Source organism: Mercurialis annua, linkage group LG5 (genome assembly GCF_937616625.2).
Source record: "Mercurialis annua linkage group LG5, ddMerAnnu1.2, whole genome shotgun sequence".
Lineage (NCBI taxonomy): Eukaryota > Viridiplantae > Streptophyta > Magnoliopsida > Malpighiales > Euphorbiaceae > Mercurialis > Mercurialis annua.
Genome location: NC_065574.1, coordinates 40,132,390 through 40,154,784, shown reverse-complemented (window position 1 = coordinate 40,154,784; position 22,395 = coordinate 40,132,390). Strand labels below are relative to the sequence as shown.

The 22,395-nt window shown below is 37.6% G+C and overlaps 4 protein-coding genes across 4 annotated transcripts; 2 read left to right on the top strand and 2 right to left on the bottom strand.

Moving 5' to 3' along the window:
- Positions 1–1,427: 1,427 nt before the first annotated feature.
- LOC126681837 (uncharacterized) lies at positions 1,428–3,328 on the bottom strand. The gene is made up of 4 exons (XM_050377393.1): positions 3,298–3,328; positions 2,589–3,150; positions 1,833–2,459; positions 1,428–1,776 (listed from the first exon to the last, which is right to left on the bottom strand). Exons 1-4 carry the CDS (start codon positions 3,326–3,328, stop codon positions 1,428–1,430), a joined length of 1,569 nt encoding a protein of 522 aa, XP_050233350.1.
- A 1,986-nt stretch (positions 3,329–5,314) lies between these two features.
- On the top strand, positions 5,315–8,590 carry LOC126683369 (ubiquitin-conjugating enzyme E2 22). Its single transcript, XM_050379240.2, has 7 exons — positions 5,315–5,426; positions 6,267–6,382; positions 6,795–6,939; positions 7,016–7,093; positions 7,191–7,303; positions 7,476–7,579; positions 8,127–8,590. The coding sequence occupies exons 2-7, from the start codon at positions 6,380–6,382 to the stop codon at positions 8,458–8,460; spliced, it is 777 nt and encodes a 258-aa protein (XP_050235197.1). The 5' UTR covers positions 5,315–5,426; positions 6,267–6,379; the 3' UTR covers positions 8,461–8,590.
- An 83-nt stretch (positions 8,591–8,673) lies between these two features.
- LOC126683370 (calmodulin-7) lies at positions 8,674–9,619 on the bottom strand. The gene is made up of 2 exons (XM_050379241.2): positions 9,421–9,619; positions 8,674–9,187 (listed from the first exon to the last, which is right to left on the bottom strand). Exons 1-2 carry the CDS (start codon positions 9,494–9,496, stop codon positions 8,814–8,816), a joined length of 450 nt encoding a protein of 149 aa, XP_050235198.1. The 5' UTR covers positions 9,497–9,619; the 3' UTR covers positions 8,674–8,813.
- Positions 9,620–15,096: 5,477 nt separating this feature from the next.
- LOC126683368 (uncharacterized) lies at positions 15,097–19,052 on the top strand. The gene is made up of 2 exons (XM_050379239.2): positions 15,097–15,239; positions 16,658–19,052. The coding sequence occupies exons 1-2, from the start codon at positions 15,233–15,235 to the stop codon at positions 18,745–18,747; spliced, it is 2,097 nt and encodes a 698-aa protein (XP_050235196.1). The 5' UTR covers positions 15,097–15,232; the 3' UTR covers positions 18,748–19,052.
- Positions 19,053–22,395: the final 3,343 nt, after the last annotated feature.

Genomic DNA, 22,395 nt, shown 5'->3' with positions numbered 1-22,395 from the left:
TAATTTTTATGCTTTCACTTCTGCTGCTATTTTGAGTCATGTTAAGAGGGCCTCATATTTTGCTACATTGTTAGGAGAAAGCAATGATTTTGCTATTAGAAATGATAAAAAAAAGTGTTTATACCTGCTACATTGTTGGTAGCCTTGAAGTCCAGGTGCATTGCATATTCTAGGACGATTTTGTTCGGTCCCAGTAGGACTATGCTTGCTCCTGCGCCTTGCTCACTGGAGGCTCCATCTACGAAGAGGTTCCAAGTCAGTTCCTCGGTGACTAAATCGCATGGCTTCTCCGTCATCTCAGCCACGAAGTCCGCGAGTGCTTAGGCCTTCAATGTTGTCCTTGGCTCATATCTAATGTCATGCTCTTCCAACTGTACTGACCAGCTGACCAGTCATCCTAATGTCTCCGGTCGGTGAAGTGCTTTCTTCAGGGGCTGGTTTGTGCGCACTATGACCGTGTGTCCCTGGAAATACGGCTTAAGTTTTTTGGTTGTTACTGCTAATGCCAGCTTGTCGATGATGGGGTAATTAAGTTCTGCCCCCTTCGATGTTCTACTTATATAATATATTGGTCTCTGCTCTTCCTCTTCTTCCCATACCAGTACCGAGGCTATGGTCTCTCTCCCTACTGATAAGTATAGGTACAATGTTTCTCCTGCTATGGGTCTACTTAGTAGGGGGCTTGGTTAAGAATGACTTCAACTCTTCGAATGCCATCTGACAATCCTCGTCCCATTTTGAACTTCTTTATGTTCCTGAGTTGTTTGAAGAAAGGTAGGCATTTCTTGGCTGAGGACGAAATGAAATGTCCCAGTGCTGTGACTCTGCCATTCAATTTCTACACGTCCCTCACATTTTGGGGGGCCTTTATATATATGATCGCCTAGATCTTCTCCGGATTTTCTTCTATTCCTCGTTGGCTGATCAAATATCCAAGGAACTTCCCTGCCTTTACCCCAAAAGCACATTTTGCTGGGTTGAGTTTCATCTCAAATTTATTCAAGACATTGAATGTCTCCTCTTAGTCTCGTGCATGTTCCTCCGCTGTTACACTCTTCACAATTATGTCATCGACATAGGCTTCCACATTTCTCCCCAACTGGTCTTGGAACATGAAGTTGACTAGGCGTTGGTAGGTAACTCCAGCGTTTTTTAGTCCGAATGGCATGACTTTGTAACAATTCGTGCCTTGATCTGTAAAGAATGAAGTTTTCTCCTGGTCTTTTTCATCCATTGGTATTTGGTGATACCCTTGCGCTGCGTCTATGAAGCTATACAAGAGGTAGCATGCTGTAGAGTCTACTAACTGGTCTATGTAGGGAAGTGGGTAACTGTCCTTTGGGCAAGCTTTGTTCAGATCCATGAAGTCAACACACACTTTGTATTTCCCCATTCGCCTTCTTTACTAGGACCACATTTGCCACCCATTATGGGTAATGGACCTCTCGGATGAACCATGTTGCTTCCAGTACATCCACTTCTTCCGCAATTACTTTCTGTCTTTCCTTTGTGAATCGCCTCTTCTTCTGGACTATGTGTCTGCTCCCTGGATTCACGTTTAGTTTGTGTGACGCTACCTTGGGATCAATTCCCACGATCTCTGATGGTTCTGTTGCAAAGGACTCCGCATTCTTCTTTAGTATCTTTATTATCTCTTGGACTACCTCTTCTGGTACGTCCGCACCTATTTTGACTGCCTTAGTCTCTGTAAGTGTAGCTCCTTCATATCTCCTACCGGCTCTGCCCCCTGTGACTCTTCCTCCTCTACTACGTTTCCTGGGAATGTCTCAATATTCAAACTTTCGTCCTCCTTTGTTGTCACCATGCAACACTCTCTGGCCATCTCTTGGTTCCCTCTAACAACTACTTCTCCTTCTGACGTAGGCATCTTTAGGGTCAGAAGTCTAATACTGGTTACTGCGCCCGATTGGTATAGAAATGGTCTGCCCACTTTACCATTGTACGCTAGAGGAAGGTCTACTACATTGAACTGAGCATGCATCCTCTTAATTGGCCCTTCCTTTTTGTCTCCTAACTCTACATATAAGCTCACCATCCCTTCCGGTCGTACTGGTGCTCCTCCGAGTCCGACGAGTGGGATAGAGGACTTCCGCAAATCGGTTGTTGAGCCTTTCATTTCTTTAAATGCTTCAAGAGTTAATAGGTTCACAGAGCTGCCTTCATCTACTAGAATTTGTTTGACAAGGTGATTTCTGATCACTGCCTCTATCACCAACGCGTCATTGTGCGGGCCTTTGACATGTTGCCCATCATCTGGTCCGAATGATACTTCCGGGACTATCTCTCTTTCGATTGCGAAAATGGTTGCTGACCCTCTTCTATTTCTCTTCTTCTTCTGGGTATTTCTATAAGGCTCTCCTCCATCTATTATATGCACTACCCCTACTACATCTTTCTTATTCTTGCTTTTCTCCTCCTTTTCCACTGGTTCGCCCTTCCTTTTCTCTCATGATCTCTCATTTATGAACTTTTTCAAGAGTCCGGATTGGATCAGCTGCTCTATTTCTCTTTTCAAGTCCTAGTATTTGTCTGTGTCTTGACCGTAGCCTTCGTGAAAGCGACAGTACCTGCTCTTGTCTCTCTGGACGTCGGGATCCATTTTCCTGGGTGCATTGAACATTACTCGATTCTGCTTCATCCAGCTAAGTATATAGACTGGTGCATTATTTAGTGGTGTAAAGTCATAAGGTTTATGCCCTGCTCTATATCTCTGAGTCCGGGGTCTATCCTCCTCCTTCTTTCCTCGATATCTGGAGCTGTCTTGCTTAGTTGGCTCATGTTGTTTCATCAGAGTTCTTCGGGCTTCATCCAACTCGACGTATTTGTGTGCAATTAGCATCAAGTCTTGAAAAGTGGTTGGCTTCTTCATCAAGATCTTATCTCGAAGTTCTTCAAATCTTGTTCCCATCTTCATTGCCTTAAACGCTGTGTCATGATTCAAATTTTTGATATGCACTGCTTCTTTATTGAATCTCTCCACGAAGTTCTTTAGGGTTTCCTGCTCTCCTTGTTTGCACTTCCTTAAGTCACTAGAACTCTTCTGCATGGGGATGTTGGTCCTGAATCTCGCTTTAAACGCCGAAGCTAAGTCAGAGAAAGAGCCAATTGACCCAGCTTTAAGGTAATACTCTACAGAGCATGGGGTCTGTCACATTTTGTAGCATCATGATCGTTTTGAACTTCGAAATGTGACTCTTCGGGTCTCTTGTCCCATCGAAGGAATCGGAGGTTGGTAATTTAAACCTTGAAGGAAATCTTACCAATTATATCTCTGACTTGAGAGGTGAGTCCTCATCTTCTCGGTCATCGTCTACTCCTTTCGATATTTCTGCATGGCGTTCTTTATTTTCTCGTCGATGTTGTTTTTCTCCTCTACTTCCTTTCTTTTATTGGAGGAGTGACTCTCATCATCTTTATTTTGCTTTCCCGATGTCTTCTTTTCTTTGGAATCCTCTTCGTCGATCATATGGATCCTGCCACTGTTCCGAGCCTCAGCATTTGTGACCTTCTCCGGGGTAGTTTTGTTCCCAGGGGGAGGGGCAGTGCCTGCGGCTTTCCTTGGAGTGCCATCCTTCTTCTGAGGTACAGGTTCCGATTGGGCCTTCTCTGGTGCTTCCTTTCTTCCTCCCTCTTTTGTGATTGGTGGTTCCTGCCTGCGTCTGGTCTCTGGGTCACCATCCTTCGTCTGCTTCTCCTTTCCTTCCTTGTGATTTGCTTGATCCCTAGCTAATCCGACCAGATGGTCCTGGAAATCGTTGATACTTTTCATCACGACTTCGTGATAGAGTGGTGGTAAAGGCGCCCTTTGAGGCACATAAGGTGGTACTTGCGTCGTAAACGTCACCGTTCCTTCCGTATCTAGAGAAGGGAAGGGAATGGGTTGGATCGGTTGTTGATATCCCGTATGAGTGGGATGAGCCCACATATAATTACCTGGGTACCACGTCCCACTTGGTTACTGATAAGCCATATGCGCTTGATATTGAGGAGTGTAATACCCCCACGGTGAGGTTGTATTTCCTGGAACATGTCCTCCCTGAGTATTTCTTACAAACAGCGGTTGTGTAATGTCGTACGCGACTCCACTGGTTGCTGGTAAAGTTCCATTGGAGATCGGTATTGTTGCCCTGATTCCTCCGATAGGCAACAGGGGTGGAAGAATCGGGCCACTGCTCACAGGCAATCCTGCGGTTGTCACTACCACTCCTGGTGGCGGTGGTTCTTCTCAGCCATCCATTCTGTTCTCAAAACCAAAATTGAATTTGTATTTTAGAAACGGATAATCGTTACCACAGACGGCGCCAAATGGTTGTTTTGATGGTCGTCCTTGTCACTAAGCTCCGACCTGTCAAGATCAAACAAGTCGGAAGGATCCGAGCCGGTGTTTGGCTCGAACACCCTCTGATGCCTAAGTCATTGTTTGGTGAAGTTTTAATGAGAATGGTAAAAAGTGAATATGAATTTTAGCTGGCTTAGGCATCCTTCTATATATATTTCGTAGTCTTTGTGTTGTAGTGCGATTGCTCCTTGTTGATTCCAGCTATCTCTTTGTTGCGATTTTCCTTTATCCCTGATTTCAAGGGATCACAGCATTCTCTTGACTTATCAGATATTGATGCGGTTATAGCTACGTATTGGGTCAGGGACTTAGTCAGGTTGATCTCTGGCTCTATGACCAGAGTCATTAATGTGAGTCTTGTATGTTGTTCTGGTCCTTTATCCATCAGAGATTAAATTAGAATTATTTATGATGTTTTTCTTCAAATTTTTGTTCCGATGAACTCGCCAGAGTTAAGGTGTGTATTTCTTTTTAATAAAAGTTTAAATGTTATTGAAAAAATAATTTAAATTAGTGTTTATATATTATGGGCATATCCGGACTTTGGGGTAAACAGTCGGGGCATAAATAAATTTGTGCTTAGGTGTACCAGCCATGTCATCGGTCCACGTAAAAAAGAGATGACGAAAAATTTGCATTATTTAACCCCCTAAAAAGTAAGGGCATAAATAGGCCAGTTTTGAAACGTTAGGGATATATTTCAGCCAAAATTAAATATTGGGGCAACTCCGGAGCTTGAGATAAACATCAAGGGCATAAACAAACCTTTTTCCTATAATAAATACTATGTTTAAGCATTGGAAATAAGTAATGAAGTGTTACCCAATCTCGCCCATATAGCGTGCACACCACCTAAAGAGGCGGCAATGTAAATATGAGGGTGAGGGAATGTGAGACGTAAGAATAACGCGTGGAGACATGATTTATAAATGGTGAGGATCCAGGTGGGAACAGTGGACATTTTATTTTGAAAAAATTGAAAAGGAAAACTGTGCAATTTTGAAATTTTCTGTCCGTGTCATCAATCATTCACTCTCCTCGCTCTCCATGTATCTGCAATAATAAGGTAAATCTTTTGAGCTGATTCCGGTTAGGGTTTTCAAATTTGTATTTTAGGGTTTCCAATTAGATTTAAGGTTTTACAATCACTCAAAAGTAATTGTTAATTCCATGTTTAGTTATTTGCAGAGGATTTAGACTTGTGTAGATTATGTTGTAATGAGAGGTTTAGATTAGCATGGGATCCGTACACTTACATACGCATTCTCCTTCACTTGTTGTCTGCGAGTTTCAAACTTTTTGATACTTGTAACTGCAATTTGCACTAGGGTTAGACAATTCAAAGTTTAACCAAATTTAAGTTCCCCTCAGGGATGATTATTCGATGCTTCTATTGCCTTTGTTCATCATGATTGTTTTATTTTATAGTAATAGCCTTTTTCTCAAAATGAATACATCTTTTTTATCTGTTGGGTGGGAAACTTCAGAGGTCTTGACAACTTGGATGCCATGTGCAACCACCATTACCGTGCTATCATGGTCGGCTATGAACCACTTGCGTTTCATCATCTCTTTTTGGCATTCGATCTATTGCTATTTTCATATGAACCGTTACTCTCATTGCTAACTGTTGTAACCTTTAAAACTGTAATGTTACTCCTTTGACATCAAACCATTTTTGTGTCTTAGAGCAAGTATTTTTTTTAAATTAGTTCAAACTACAAAACATTCTTCCGATTTAAAATCTTCAAATATGGGGCATGTCAAATTGTTGTATTGCTACTGTGTTTAGATTTCTGTTGCTTATCAACTGTAGTTTCTTGATTTTTTTCATGCCAACTTGTCAATGCAATGCTTTTTATGGAAGAAAATGACCGAGGCAAACAATATATCTCGTCATTTACAGGTCGCCTCATCAAAGCTGCCAATACCAGCTTGAGTCAAGGTTTTTGGCACATTGTTCCTTAGCATTCTAATAGAAGCAACAAGCTCTTGCAAGGGACTATTTGCTCTCTAACCATGGTTAGCCTTCTTGATCCTTTTTTGGCTCTTTTTTCTTCCTCGAGTTTCTTGAGATCAGCTATGTGGCTCTGTGGTGGAGAAATCTACTGATATTTTAATATAACCTAAGAACTGCCTTGTAACTAAAGCGATCATACTAATTAATTTTTAGAAGATTAGTCCCTTCAATTATAGTTGAAATGAAGTAAGTTCCACTCCGTCTGAGCAAATTTTGGTGAATTCCACGAACAAGGCAATACTTAGTTAGCGCGTGACGGTGGGAAAGAATGCAGTATGAGATTTTGAAATGGGCAATTCATGTTCTTCTTACCTAAAGAAAGTAGTTATTGTCGTTAGACTTGATTGCATTTTTCTCACTTAATCTAATGTATCTTCTTTTATGTTGCGGTGTCATTATTTGTTGTTTTTGAAGGCAACAAATGAAAATCTTCCACCCAATGTGATCAAGCAACTTGCAAAGGAATTGAAGAATCTTGATGAATCTCCACCTGAGGGTATTAAAGTAGGAGTAAATGATGACGATTTTTCAACCATTTATGCTGATATTGAAGGCCCAGGTATGCATCTTTGTTTCAATTTACATTCTTTAGAATCTATTTGGGTTTCAACTGAAGTAAGATTTTGTCTATGTAGCTGGGACGCCTTATGAAAATGGAGTTTTTCGCATGAAGCTGCTATTGTCCCGTGACTTCCCCCACTCTCCTCCAAAAGGTTCCCACTTTCTATGGATTGTTTGTTCTTCATAATCGTCATGGTTTTCTTAGTATGTAGTTTTGTCTTCCTGTGACCATGAAAGTTAATGTTGCAGGTTACTTTTTGACAAAGATTTTCCATCCAAACATTGCAACCAATGGTGAGATTTGTGTCAATACGCTAAAAAAGGACTGGAATCCAAGTCTTGGCTTACGGCATGTTCTTATTGTAAGCCTCACTGTAACTGTTAAATAAGTTTATCTCATCAAATGTCTTTTTCAAATCTCTGTATTCTTGAGATCTGATTACCTTTTAATTTCATAGAGATGGCTTCAGATCCATATATTTTTATTTGTGTGCGCTTGTGTACTCTTTTATTGTGAATTTTGTATGATACCAGGTAGTGAGATGCTTGTTGATTGAACCGTTCCCAGAATCTGCTTTAAATGAACAGGCTGGCAAGATGCTGCTTGAGAATTACGATGAGTATGCTAGACATGCTAAGTGAGTAACGTTCTATTTTAGTGTCTTTATAATTGAAAATGGGAAAATCTTGCACATGGTGAACCTGTTACGGATATTTTCTGTTAAACTATCACTTCTTCTGCAAACAGTAGAAGGTTTTCAAAGTATGCAAGGCTGTCAAATTATTGTGCGTCTTGTATATAAGCTCTTGTAAACTTTGTTAAGCTTCTATAAGCTGTTTATGTCTGGCTAATTGCTATGTGTGATCAATAATTTTAAGTTGCATATTGAATATATAAGATGCGGGGTAGAGAAGATGTGTTGTTTTGGTGTGAGCCTAGCTAATCCAGAGCATGCACCATGCTAGGAAATTTGATCGAGGAATCTTCTCATGCTGCTGAAGTACTATACTTTATTACATGAAATTACATGTCTGTAAATAAACATCCCTCCCCCCCCACCTCCCCCACATTGGTTTAATCTTATTTTTACCTTTCTAACATTGCTCATGAAATTATATGGAGAGACTTAACTGTTGACATGATTCCCCCTTGTTGTGATTGATTTCTGGGATTTAACGATACAGGCTGTACACTAGTATCCACGCCAAACCAAAACCCAAGTTCAAGTCGGGAGCTATTTCGGAATCAACAACGGCTCTGAATGTTGATCAAAGTAATATCTCAATTATGAGCAGTGAGCAGAAGAATGCTGCAATAGCATTGCCGGCTGCATTGGGGCCTTGCACAGCAGCCTCGAAAGGAGGAAATAGTCAAGAACAGGAGACAGGTGGTGGATCGGTGGCAGTGGCAGCGGCAGCTGCATTAATAGCTAGTCAAAAGAAAGAAGGTGGGGCAGCTAAAGCTCTGGCAGACAAGAAAAAAATGGATGCAAGAAAGAAGAGCTTGAAGAGATTATGATGGATGGCAAGTTTATGTATGTTGTTTATGAGTCCTATGGACAAGTTGTGGATTTAATTAATCAAAACTGAATCCTCTGTATTGCATTTGCATTTTGATTTCAGAAAATGAAAAACTAGAATTGTGACCAGTTAAATTTCATTTATTTCCTTATAGCGTTATGAAATCATGGGGCAAAATGAAGAGTAAGTTTCAAAGACAATGAACAAGACATTAAAAAAAGGAAATTCCACCCCCATAAATAATCTTTTCCTTGTTTTCCAAGAAAGGAGAAAACAGTGTCTCTTAATTTTGATAAAGAAATATTACATGATATTATAAATATATATATAATTTGATGGGAATGGAGTTGCTCATTTAGCCATCATGACTTTGACAAACTCTTCATAATTGATCTGGCCATCACCATCCACATCTGCCTCCCGTATCATTTCATCGACTTCTTCATCGGTAAGCTTCTCGCCGAGGTTAGTCATGACATGGCGCAGTTCTGCAGCAGAAATAAAACCATTCTGATCCTTGTCAAAAACTCTGAATGCCTCTTTGAGCTCCTCCTCAGAATCGGTGTCTTTCATCTTCCTGGCCATGAGGTTCAGAAACTCTGGGAAGTCGATGGTTCCGTTTCCGTCAGCATCAACTTCATTGATCATGTCCTGGAGCTCTGCCTCAGTCGGGTTCTGCCCAAGAGATCTCATCACAGTCCCGAGCTCCTTGGTGGTAATGCAACCTGACAACACAATTCTCAACATCTCATCTATTGACAAATATAACATTTTTACACCGACGAATATATACTAAGTCATACGTAGACTAAACTAATCGTATTATAACACCTCGTTAAAATGATGACCGTTTTTTCTATTTCTTTGATACAAAAATCATAGAAAAACAATGAATGAAATGATGCAAGCTAGATCTGGGCATATATAGAAAGAAAAAAAAGAGGAAATGAAATCAAACCATCTCCATCTTTGTCAAACAAGCTAAAGGCTTCCTTGAACTCGGAGATTTGATCATCAGTAAGCTGATCTGCCATAGCTCTCTTGCTTTGAAAATTTCTAATCAAAAACCAAAACAAAGCACAAAATAAGAATGCTCTAAATTAAGTATAAGAGAGCACCGCATTTTCCTCACATTTCCCCTTTACGCGTTATACTCTTTCTTTTTATCACAACAATGCCCTTCTTTTATTATTTACTTTTTTTTTTTGGTACAGGATCCATGAGGTTTCCTGAACGGGTCTCAACTATAACACGGCACCTTTAAACCTTTCACATTCAGACTAATCCCCACTCGAGCCGTGTAGGTCTTTTGCGGAAGGCAGACTCTGGCCCCAAATTTTAAACGGATGCATACATGAGTACTGTTTGAATCTGCGACCTCACTTAAGCTAAAAGAGTGCCTTACCAACTCATATACGTCTTGAGGTTTATTTTTTTCTCTTTTCATAACACCTTACACTAAAATTTAACAAATACACTAATATATCCCTTTTATAGTGTCTACCGTTTTTGTTCCGCCCCTTTAAATTCTACAATTTATTTCTTCAAATTCTATATTTTATAGCAACTTTGTAATTGTATTAACAGTTTTTGTAAAGAATTATTTCTTAATACTCAATTATACTTCCATTTTTAATTCTTTTGTTATGTTTAGTAGTTAAACTGAAATAATTTCATACATTTTTTAATAATAAATTACAATTTAAAATGCAGAAACACAATATTATAATTAAATTGAAAATATGATAAAAAAGATATAATTAAAATAGTATTTAGGTAACTATAAAATGTACCAATTTTTGTTATATATATTAACTGTAAAATGTAATGGTATAATGATATAAAACTATTATTATTATTTTAGAAATCCAATTAAATAAACTAATAACTTTAGACCAATTAAATGAAAAAATTCTTAGTTAAAATAATGCATTCTAGGTATCACACATAATAAGTCAAAATTAATGATTTGCAGCTTAGTATTGAAAAAAGATGTACCATGTTATTTTTAGATATATTTTATTTTTAATAATAAATTTAATTACCTATGGATAATTCATCGGTAATGTAGTCCCATTACCAACAGATCGAGTCCATTGATAATTTATCTATAACTGTCGACGGTGCGATTTGTCGCTGTTTTCTGACATATAATATATTGTGGTTGTGAGTGGAGCGGGGTTCGGGGCCGCTCGCTCAAGGCTTTCGGCGGACTTCTCGATCTGAAAATGGATTTTGAAAATGGAGACGCTACCTAGTTATTTTAGAAATTGCCTTTTAGATCGACTAGGTAACCTTACTCGTTTATGGGTAAGATTACCGTGCATCGGACCAAAAACTGGGTTCGTGGATCTCTCCGAGACTCGTGTGCTTAGTTTATCGGTTACCGGTTTTATTTGCTGGACATATTTGCATTCTCTCATCTTAACAGTGTATGCTAATCACAAGATATAAAAGCTGGTAAATAAACAGGGATGAAAGCGGTAAACACGTTTGACGCGCATATGACTAGATCTGAACTAGCATTTGAGGCAAGTAGCTGGTACTCCTAAACATACATCTAATCTTAGAGGTTTCTAGCAAATAGCCATAAGTCTTCCTGTTCTGGATATTTTACATGCACAAAGGCTAAACCGGATGTAAACATTTGATTAATTTTATTAGGTGAGTCTTAAAAAAACCTACACAACCGCTACTATATTTTCATGGTAGCCATACGATGTCTAAGTGATGGGCTGGAATTGCATTAATGAGCCAATTTTAGGTGATTAGTCCTTTAATAGGTTATTATTAGATTTGGAATGTTTTTGGAAAGCGGTAAACAATGCTGGCATGCTCAGGGGCAGTTTGATATACATATAAGATTAGGAATACTTTTTAAACACGTTGACTTTGAGTGCCTAGCATTCGCGCGGGTTTTGACCATCGGTCTGGTCAAAGTTGGTTCTCGGTCAGATCACGAGAGTTATGCGTCTCATCAATCCGGTTCTATAAGTTTGATCCGGAGTTGATTTTGAGTTCAGGTTAGCCTAGAATTGGCTCTGGAAGTTGCCTATGTTACATCATTGGACTTCCAAATCCGTTTTACATCGAATCTGGCCCGTTACATTACAAAATATTAATCTATACTAAATTATCTACGTATGAGTTCAAACCGGGCCTGATTCCAAGCCCGAACGAGCCTGGAAATGCGTTTGGAAGTCTAGATCGGAGTCTAGAAGATCTAGGAAGCAATTCTGGGAAGCATGGCGCCGGTGTGACTGCTGGCGCCAGCAGGATGGAGTGGCGCGCCGCCACCTTGTACTGGTGGCACCGTCAGTTTGAGTTGCGGCGGCAGAGGCACTGCGGGCAGCACAAGCAGCAGTTTCCAGCATTTGTTTTTAGCGTTTTTAGCTCGTTTCAGCTCGCTTTTGAGTCCGTTTTTCTTGCAAAAAGAGGTCGAAAAAAAGAATCAAACATTCTAAATACGACATGTAAGGAGTATTTACATCATTACAACTATTAAATTGCAGCGGTTATTGAATTAAACATATTATGTCAAATATCCTTGTAATTAACCTAAACATGCATTCTAAGCAATTCTAGTGTCTGTGTTTCTGGATTTAAACAAGCAAAACATATTAATTCAATTATTAACATGCTTCCTAGTCAATTTTTATGGAAATCATGGCAATATTATTAAATCAGTAGTTATGGAAAAAAAACATTATTTAAGCAATTTACAGTAAAATAGCCTAAACATGCAGTCTAGTTAAAAATAAAATAATATGGTCCTGTGAGCGGAGCGGGGTTCGGGGCCGCTCGCCCAGGCTTATATATGGATGACTTCAGGTTTGGAAAGACTTAAAAAATGGAGTTGTCACCTACCTCAGCTAGGAAATGCCTTTTATACCAACTGGTAAATCTCTCACGCTTATGGGTGAGACCACCGTACATCGGACAAAAAGACCGGGTTCGTGGACATTTTACAGAAACTCTTGTACTTGACTTATCGATTAAATTTTATTTACAAGACATATCCGTTTATTTGTCATTTCGACATTCATGCAATTCATAGGATAATATACTAGAAAGTAAACACGTATAAAAGCAATAAAGGAAAACACTAAACCATATAAGACGCGCATATGACTCTATCTGAACTAACATGTAGGCAAGTACTAAGTACTCCTAAACATACATCTAACCCTGGATTGTCTATCAAATAACATGTACTAGCTGGTCCGGATCATTTTACACGCATAAAGCCTAAAATCGGATGTTTAATTGAAATTGAGTTTATTTAAGTTATCTTGAATACGTATACAACCTTCTAATTACATTTTCATGTCAATCCTATGATTTTCTAAGTGATTTGCTAAAGTTTTTGGATTTTCTTACTAATTTATGTGGTTAAGTCCTTTAACCTGTTAATATATGGATTTGAGCATGCCGTTGGAAAGCGTTTTAACATTGCATGCATACATAAAGGCAGGTGATATACATATAAAGTTAGAGATACTTTTAAACCTTATAGACCGAAGTGTCTGGCACTCGATGTAGTTTGGCTGTCGATGTGGTCGGAATCAAGACTCGGTCAGAATATGAAATTTCTTTTTCTCGTCAATACAGATCCGTTGGTTTGAACTGGTGTCGATTCCGAGTTCAGACAAACCCGAAATCGCATCTCAGAGTTGTTGGTTTCATCGGGTTTGGGCTTCAAGGCCCGGTTGGCTGGGCATATTACAAATGTGGTCTTCAAGGTTCGATATATATTGGGACATGCCCATTACATCACAAGCGGGGCCCAATTCTGAGTTCAAATGAACCCGGTAACACGAAAACAAGATTGCATCGGATTCTGAAAGATCTGGGAAATGGTTTTGGGATCGAAGAATAGGGGCATCATGGCGCCACTTCTGGGATGAGAGTGTCCGTTCGTCGTTTGGTCCGATTTGGTTCGATTTTCATGCAAAAACACTGAAAGGCGATCAAACGCTCAAAATATGTACTAGAATTAAAATCTTAACATCCTAAATACTTAAAAATATCCTAAAACATGTTTCTAAACATATGTAGAGTCAAATATACCAAGAACATCAATCATGAAAAAAACACAATCTATGGCAAAACGTGCGATTCTACTTATAGATCTGATCAGATCTAGCATGTGAAATAAACTTACATAACTTGTAGGGCTGATAATCACCCATGACCCCTAACTTTTGGGGGTTCGGACACAAAACCCCCTGATCTTTGTGGCGGCGCTCACCATGGCCCTTATGGACAAAAATACTGCTTAATTTAGCTGCTGTAATTCTGAAAAAAATGGCAGCGACACGTGTCAACTGACACGTCACAGAATATATAAAAAAAATACCCAAAATACCTCTAAAAAAATTAATCCAACCACACTCAATCAAATCTAACCACTCAATCAAACCCAACCACAGTCAATCAACCAACCCATCCGGTCAACCAATCGTCGCCGACCCAACCCATTCGCCGCCGATGCTGCCGGGGGCGGCGGTTGTCTTCCAGCCCTAAATCTGTTCTTGGAAGAACAAGTTCAATCTGTTCTTCCAAGAACAAATTCAAATCTCTTCTTGAAGAACAGTTCAAGTTCTTGAACTTCAAGAACATATCTTATCTGTTCTTGACGAACAGATTCAAATTTGTTTGTCAAGAACAGAAGTGGATATGTTCTTGGCGAACAGATCCACTAAGAAGATGACCTAGCTGGGTCGTCTTCTAATGATGACTGGAAAATTTTCCAGTCATCTTCAAATCGGAGAAGATGACCGGAAAATTTTCGGCGGTGGTTGAGCGACGGCGGTAGTTGGGTAGGGGTGGTGGTCGTGCGGTTGTTGGGTTAATCGAATGGTTTAAATTAGATTGAGTTGGTTTGATTTTTTTGTTTTTTCTTAAATTAAATTAGGGGTATTTTGGATATTTGAAATTTTTAAAATATTTTGTTGACGTGGCGCTGTCAGTTTTTTTAAAAATGTCAGCTGACTGAAAAAGACGGCGGCAGGGGTATTTTTGGTCATATTTGGGGTTTAGAGGGGGTTTTGTGAGCGCCGCCACAAAAAATTAGGGGGTTTTGTGCCCGTTTTTAAACATTAAGGGGTTTTGTGCCCGACCTTCAAAGGTTAGGGGCCACATGCGATTATTAGCCGATTTATAGAGATTAGAAGTTAATATATATTAAATATTATAAAATATAAGGATTATAAGTTAATATAGAGTAAAACACTATAATATGTAAAAATCAAAAGTTAATATAGATTAAAACATTCATTAAAATAAATATAATTTGAAAAATCAAGAATTGATGAGAATGTTTTATTTGTTGAAAATTAATGTGAAAATTCTATTTGATGAGAATTAATGAAAGGCCTCCGTTGATTTTCTCAATCATATAAGTATATAGATATAAATATAGATATTAATATAAATAGATATAGATATAAATATAAATATAAATTTTATTTATTCAAATAGAATAAATTAGTTGTATTTTTTTATTCTATTTTTTTTCCAAAGTAATAAATTAGTTGTATTGACATTAAACAAATGGGTAAGATGACTTACTAATATGTTTGATTATAATTTGTGATACATCTATTAACATATTCTACCCCAAACGAATATTGATTGTTTTAGTTTAGAACTGAGTCACCCCTAACCTAAGCTAGTAGGAGAAGAAGTGAATAATGCGAATCGAAAGAGTGAAGAGTAATTGTTTTTCTGTGTAAGTTAAAGGTGATCGAAGATCTGATTTCATTTCTATGGAAGGTAAACCCTAATTTCTGTCTCCTTTGACTACAACTGTTATTACAAGCGTTTTAGGTTAATTTCATTCTAAAATGGAACATAAAACTTCATCTCTTCATTGCAATGAAATTAAGTAGATGACAACTATTTATTTTATTATTTATTGTGTTGCCCAGTAGAAGACTTAACAGTTGAACAAGAGAAGATGAGTGCAAATTGTTTTTGAGCTTTGTGTTTCTGCAAATGTTCTACTTTAGACACAAATGTTTTTGTACCTTATACTGTGCTATGCAAATCTGCAATTTTTGTGTTTCTACTATTTATGTCCACAGTTCTTGCCATTTTGTTGTTTTCACCTCTCAAAAATAACTTGGTGCTATGATTACTCGGTTATGTGTTCATTTGAGTTTTAGATCATGTAATTTACACCACAATTCAGACCTTCGTTGTAACATCATGCGGAAGCTGAATACTGGTGAAAATTATGATGTGAAACAAGGTGGAATTCTCTTGGCATTTCCTTTCATTTTTTGTTTAAATGCGAATAAATGTAGTATCATTGATAGAAGCTGTTCTTGTTGGGAACGGTAAGGATGTAGATGCTGGAAATGGTTTATTGCTGCATGTCTTATATGAAACGATATGGAACGTCAAGAATCTTATCATAACTTTCTTAATTTTACTAAATGATTAATATGTGATGTTTTTATTCCTGACGGGTTTACCTTAATACAGCCCTTCTTTTTGTTTCTTCAGTCTCCGCTCTACAGCTGATAATTGTACACCTTTTTTAGGATATCATCACTACTCATGCATTACACCGTCAAAATTAGCCGGAGAATAAAATTATAGTAACAACAACAACCATTATCATCTCTTATACATTAGTCAGTATTTGGCTGTTGATTCTCTGTGAAAACTTTAATAGAATAAATTCCTAAATATTGGAAAGCATGGATTTGAATAGTGATCATCCATGTCTTGTAGTTTCTGTTTTAGGGTATTGTGGGCATGGTGAATTTCTTTTCATACAAGTCAGCTTGCAAAAATAGGGGTTATTTATCGTCTAATGACTGTAAGTCTGTAATGGCTAAGTGGAAAAGCTGTCGCTAAGAGTTTCACTTGTAATTTTCAATTTCTAAAGCAAAACAAACATAGTTGGCCAATAAATTATCGAGAATAGTAGTTGCATAATTGCATTACTTGTTGGCATTTAGTTAAACTTTGTTAATTAGCCTCATTAAGATTCCACAAGACCAAATGAACTGTTGCACTGTTGACATTTCTTTTCTTTCATCTCCTTTTCCATCTTTGCTGAACTTTATCCTGGGATTGACCAATGAGATTGTTTTGATGCATCATATTTGTGACCCAATGAAATTTGTAATCTGGACAACTTCCAACTGAGCTATGAAAATTGAAAACTTGCTATTTTTCAGGTTTATCCCTGGACCAAGAATCTGTAGGATCTAGGGCAAAAAGGTTCAGCATATCATCCGGCAAGTCTCGTAACCGCAAGGAATTTCTCAATAGGTTTGTGGATAGTGAAATCTTGAGTACTAAACTTGAGGACTGGTATGAGTCCATATTGGAAAAAACAGGAACAGAAAGGTCTCCCTTTGATGTCCCTTTTGAGTTGATAGAACTTCAAAAGTTTGACTATGCACTGGAAGGAGTTCCATTTCAACAGCTGGTTCGGATGCCAAATGCTTTGTATGGTTCAACCTCCGATGCTGTGGAAGTAACTGCATATCTTGCTATTGAAGATTTTCTGCATGCGAGTGCAAAAGGTTTGTGGGAGGCATTTTGGAGTCTGGATGATCCAATGCCTTTCTCCATTGCCTCTCTGTACAGTTCAAATTTAAAATTCTACCAGGCTGAAAAAGCAATAGCTAACGGAAAACTTGGTGGTCTTTGTGCAACTGGTATATTGCAAAACGATCCTAGACACCCTCATGGAAAATGGGATCAAATTCTTGAATTAGCACTTCTGAGGCCTGATGTTAGAGCCCTTTCTATGGGAAGTGATCACCAACCTTCCTTACCTGTTTTAGGCGAGGCCATCTTCTATGCTCTACGTATACTTTTATCAAGAAGCTTAAGCAAAACGAGTTTTTCTGAGAGTTCCAATTGTGTCTTTGTCCTTCTTGTGGATTCTCAATATGGGGGTGTGGTTAAAGTTGAAGGAGATGTAAATAAAATGGAACTAGATGTGAATAATGTATACGAGTGTTCCACATATTGGATAAAAAAGCATTCAAGAATATCAGTCTCTCCTATTGAGAGAATCTGGAATAAGCTTGGAAATGCCAACTGGGGAGATATCGGTGCCTTACAGGTGCTTTTTGCTATTTTCCATTGCATTATACAATTTGCGGGGCTGCCAAAACACTCCATTGAAGACTTAGCAGCTGATCATGGTTCTCGACTACAAACAAGAAGAGTGGAAAGGCAGTTAGGGGATAATAGAGTCAATAGAAATGGTGTGTTCCGGTTTCAGCAACGCAGTGTTTCTCCTGAAATCGTTGAAGTTCAGGATGAATCTATCAAAATGGAGGCTAAAAAGTTACTAATGAAGCTGGAGGTAGGATGTGTATTATGGTTAGAAGATTCAGAGCAGCAAAGAGGTTATAAGATTACTGATATTCTGTATAATGCTGAACTTCAGTATTATGTTGCATCAGCTGTTGAAGACCCAGGTAAATTGTTGTTTCTTTATGTTGGTTCTCCCCCATCTCAAATTGAGCCAGCATGGGAAGATATGAATTTATGGTATCATGTTCAGAGACAGACTAAAATATTGACCATTATGAGACAGAAAGGTATATGTAGCAAGTTTTTACCACAATTGAGTGCTTCTGGTAGAATAATTCACCCTGGTCAGTGTGGAAAACCCAGCTCAGGAGGAAACTGTGACCACCCTTGGTGTGGTTCCCCAATTCTGGTAAGCAGCCCAGTAGGAGAAACAGTTGGGAGTATGGTAACTGCAGGCAGATTTGGTTTAGATGAGGCTGTCAGGTGCTGTCATGATTGTTTATCTGCACTTGCTATTGCCTCTTCTGCAGGCATTCGGCATGGAGATATACGGCCGGAGAATGTAATTTATGTGAGATCTGGTGTTAGGCAGCCATATTTTGTCCTTATTGGCTGGGGTCATGCAGTTCTCGAAGACAGGGATCGACCTGCCATGAATCTCCACTACTCTTCAACTTATGCTTTGCAAGAGGGAAAGTTGTGCTCAGCTTCAGATGCGGAGAGCCTGGTTTATATGCTTTATTTTTCCTGCGGTGGGCCTCCGCCTGATTTGGATTCAGTGGAGGGGGCACTGCAATGGCGGGAGACCTCTTGGTCGAGGAGATTAATCCAACAGAAGCTGGGTGACGTCTCAACTGTGTTGAAAGCATTTGCAGATTATGTAGACAGTCTATGTGGGACACCGTACCCTATGGATTATGATATATGGCTAAGAAGATTGAGGAGAAATATTAACGATGAAGACCATGGAAAGGAAATCGACATGTCAGGTTAGGTAATTTATGCAAATCCGTCTTTAAATGGTTCTTTGTGCTGCTGGAGAATATTTTTGGTTCTGGTTTGTTGGATTTTCTGTAGAGTTATTATTGCTCTCTGTTTGGGTAAATAAGTATGTAATTTTGGACTTTCCTTTGTAAAGATGAGCTATGAGAAATGGTATATTTGTGTAGGGTGTGAGATTAGTTGAAAAACAAGGCACCATAGTTTTTTTTTTATCTTTTTGGGTGTTTTCTTTGTTGTAATTCATTGTCAGATCACTAGTTTTTAATACCTTAACGTAATTCTTTCTTTTTTGGATCAGTTTTGTTGCATTATCAACTCAGTTCACGCTGAGACGTCCATTACTTTTTTTTATTTAATAACTTCAATTCAAGAATATTGATTGTCTTTCAGAAATTGAAACCTTCAACACAATCAAATGCATGTCATTCAACCCATCAATTATTCATCGAAACAAAGAAATAAAGACCTTCGATTTTAAGCGCAGTGGTGACAGCGGAAGGGGAGAGAGGTGATGGAAATATAACAACTTTGTCATAAAATTGTTTTATATCACATTTTTTTAGTTAAGTTGGGATTATATATCATATCAGTCCTTCATTTGATGCCACATGGAGAAAAACACCAAATCAAATTTGACAATGGAGCATCTGATGGAGTTAACGCACAGACGTTATTGTCGGGTTTTCTAGGTTCATAACGCAGCGGAATTTCAATTTTTTTAACAAAACTCAAAACAAGATCTATGTAATTGACAGATAGACATAGTTGTATAATTAAAACTAACCGAATGTCGAACACACAAACAATGTAGGAAGAAAGAGAGGTTGTTCTTTTGTTTCAGATCAGAAACGCCTCTAAAAGAACACGTTCTCTACGAGTATCCACACGAACAGTTTCTCCCCAAAACGAGTGTTTGGGCTTGTACAACCCATAATTGTTTTGCGTCTGTTTTTAGTGTGCATCATGTGGGTTCATATAACGTTGGCAGTGAGACCGAAATCCCTATTTCGGCCCACAAGTCATAAGTGGCCTTGTCACGAACCGAAATCTCGAGTCGAGACCGGTGGTTGCTCCGAAACCCGTAACAAGCATGAAAAACACTATAATTTTTTCGCTTTTAAAAAGAAACGTATGACACATTTATTAAATAACTGATGGGATAAAACATCAGAGTTTAAATGTGATTTAAAACATTTAAATACAATAAGACTATACTAGTCTACTGCGGACAACTAGAACTTAAAACCTTCTTTACAGTCTTTTATCAAAGTAGACTTCCGAGAAATAAAAGTTCGAAATCCTTCTTCAAAATCGGACCAGCTTTCCTGAAAAATAATTGCACAACATGGGTCAGATATACTGGTGAATTCATGCCGTTACAAATAAATATTTTATAAAGTTAAAAACATTTTATATTTAAAATAATTTTATGTATTTTCAAAAATCTTTGAAAACATTTTTAAAAACAGTTGAAGTTTGAACTCGCACATAACATATTTCGACAAGACTTCAATATCATTGAAAGTCAACCATACACGTTGACCTTTAAATTAAATCACATTTCTTAAATTCGTCCATCTACATTGATGGCAAAACTAACCAATATAACATACATGCACAGTCTTATGGGACCGATAGCACATCCAACCGATCAACCATATCCACAACATACATAAACCTTAAGGGACCGATAGCACATCCAATCGATCAACCTTATTCACAACAAATATAAACTTTATAAGACCGATAGCACAGCCAGCAGATCAACCATATTCACCTAACATTGATAGCGAAGCCAACCGATGTAACACACACACAACCTGACATCGATAGCGAAGCCAACCGATGTATCACACACACACACAACTTGACATCGATAGCGAAGCCAACCGATGTAACACACACAATCCTGACATCGATAGCGAAGTCAACCGATGTAACACACACACAATCCTGACATCGATAGCGAAGCCAACCGATGTAACACACATTCACAACCTGTCAACCGTTGTAACACACATTCAAAACCTGACATCGATAGCGAAGCCAACCGATGTAACACAGATTCACAACCTGACATCGATAGCGAAGCCAACCGATGTAACACAGATTCACAACCTGACATCGATAGCGAAGTCAACCGATATAACACACATTCACAACCTCACATCGATAGCGAAGCCAACCGATGTAACACACATTGACAACCTGCCATCGATAGCGAAGCCAACCGATGTAACACACATTCACAACCTGACATCGATAGCGAAGCCAACCGATGTAACACACATTCAAGCATAATCAAATGCATAATAATTTCTCAAAACTATGTGTGTACCTTTGTATATCAAAACAATATATACATATAGTATATACATAAAACATACATCCATACAAGGCATGTAAACATATAACACCGCAACACATATATCACACAATATGTTAAATATGAGACTTTACGAATACCGAAATGTAAAAACATGTACTCACAGAAACAGTTTAACCACGGTATTACTCCGTCAATGCTCCTTTATACAACTCCGTTAATTTCCTTAGTCCTCCGACCTGATAGGTCGACAACTTGTCGAATCTAGTTAGGATCAAAATATTAATTCTCTTAATTAATAAAATCCTAACTCTTGAATTAATTCTATACCATCTTAATTAAATTTAATTAATTAATTCTAGTCTTTAAAATATTTCTTATTTAATAAGTCCATATTTTTATTCATTCAAACTTTCTTTGTTTATCTCTTTCCACATGCAAAACCATTTTTCATAAATACTCATTTAAATATTTTATTTTTCATAAATATACTTTAATATATAAAATATATTTCTTTATATCAAATAATACTTCCCACTTCAAGGTTATTTATTTAAATTTATTAAAACAGCCCCATATTAGCTTAAATTCCACTTTTGGTCAAAATACCAAAATACCCTCAAACTTTTCAAAATTGACAGTTTAGGTCCTTTTGTAACTCAATAAATTTCAAAATCGACAAAATCATTTTATCTCAGATTATTAACTTACATAATCTGGAATCTTTGGCTAATATACCATGTAATCCCTCAATTTTGGAAAAAAAATACAATTTAACCCCAAAACTCTAGTTTTCGACAAAAACATTCAAATCTTTCCAAAAATCATCAAAATCATTTAAAATATTTAAAATCATTTTACATCAGATTATATACATCTACAATCTGGAATTTTGGTTAAAATACTGATTGGTCCTTCATTGTTACAAAAGTTACATTTTTCCCCCAAAACTTTCAATTTTGAAAATCAACTCCAAATCAATTGAAAATCGCATCAATCAATTCTTTAAATAATCTGAACTTACTCATAAACTCAATTTTATGATCTAACATTTAATTCATAGACACGCAACACAATTTAGATCAAAATCGTAAGTTTTAATTTCTTAACTATTCATCAATTATGGATAATCCTATCAAATTAATTAAAACATATTTATTTTAATTATCATACTAAACCATCGGACCCAAAATTAAAATAAATTATTTTTCATAATTTTAACAATTTAAAATTGTATAAACAATTACTAATCAAAACCGATTATTAATCTGTCAAACCACATTACTTTAATCATTTTAATTTCATAAATAATTA

Excerpts from the sequence above, each read along its gene's own strand:
- LOC126683370 (XM_050379241.2), bottom strand. The coding sequence starts at position 9,496 with ATGGCAGATCAGCTTACTGATGATCAAATCTCCGAGTTCAAGGAAGCC. Across the intron at positions 9,188-9,420 it reads GTTTGACAAAGATGGAGATG|GTTGCATTACCACCAAGGAG; the intron begins GTTTGATTTCAT and ends TTGTGTTGTCAG.
- LOC126681837 (XM_050377393.1), bottom strand. The coding sequence starts at position 3,328 with ATGACCGAGAAGATGAGGACTCACCTCTCAA. Across the intron at positions 3,151-3,297 it reads GATGAGGACTCACCTCTCAA|AGTATTACCTTAAAGCTGGG; the intron begins GTCAGAGATATA and ends CATGCTCTGTAG. Across the intron at positions 1,777-1,832 it reads AACCAAGAGATGGCCAGAGA|GAAACGTAGTAGAGGAGGAA; the intron begins GTGTTGCATGGT and ends AGACATTCCCAG.
- LOC126683369 (XM_050379240.2), top strand. Across the intron at positions 7,304-7,475 it reads GCTTACGGCATGTTCTTATT|GTAGTGAGATGCTTGTTGAT; the intron begins GTAAGCCTCACT and ends GTATGATACCAG. Across the intron at positions 7,580-8,126 it reads GAGTATGCTAGACATGCTAA|GCTGTACACTAGTATCCACG; the intron begins GTGAGTAACGTT and ends TTAACGATACAG.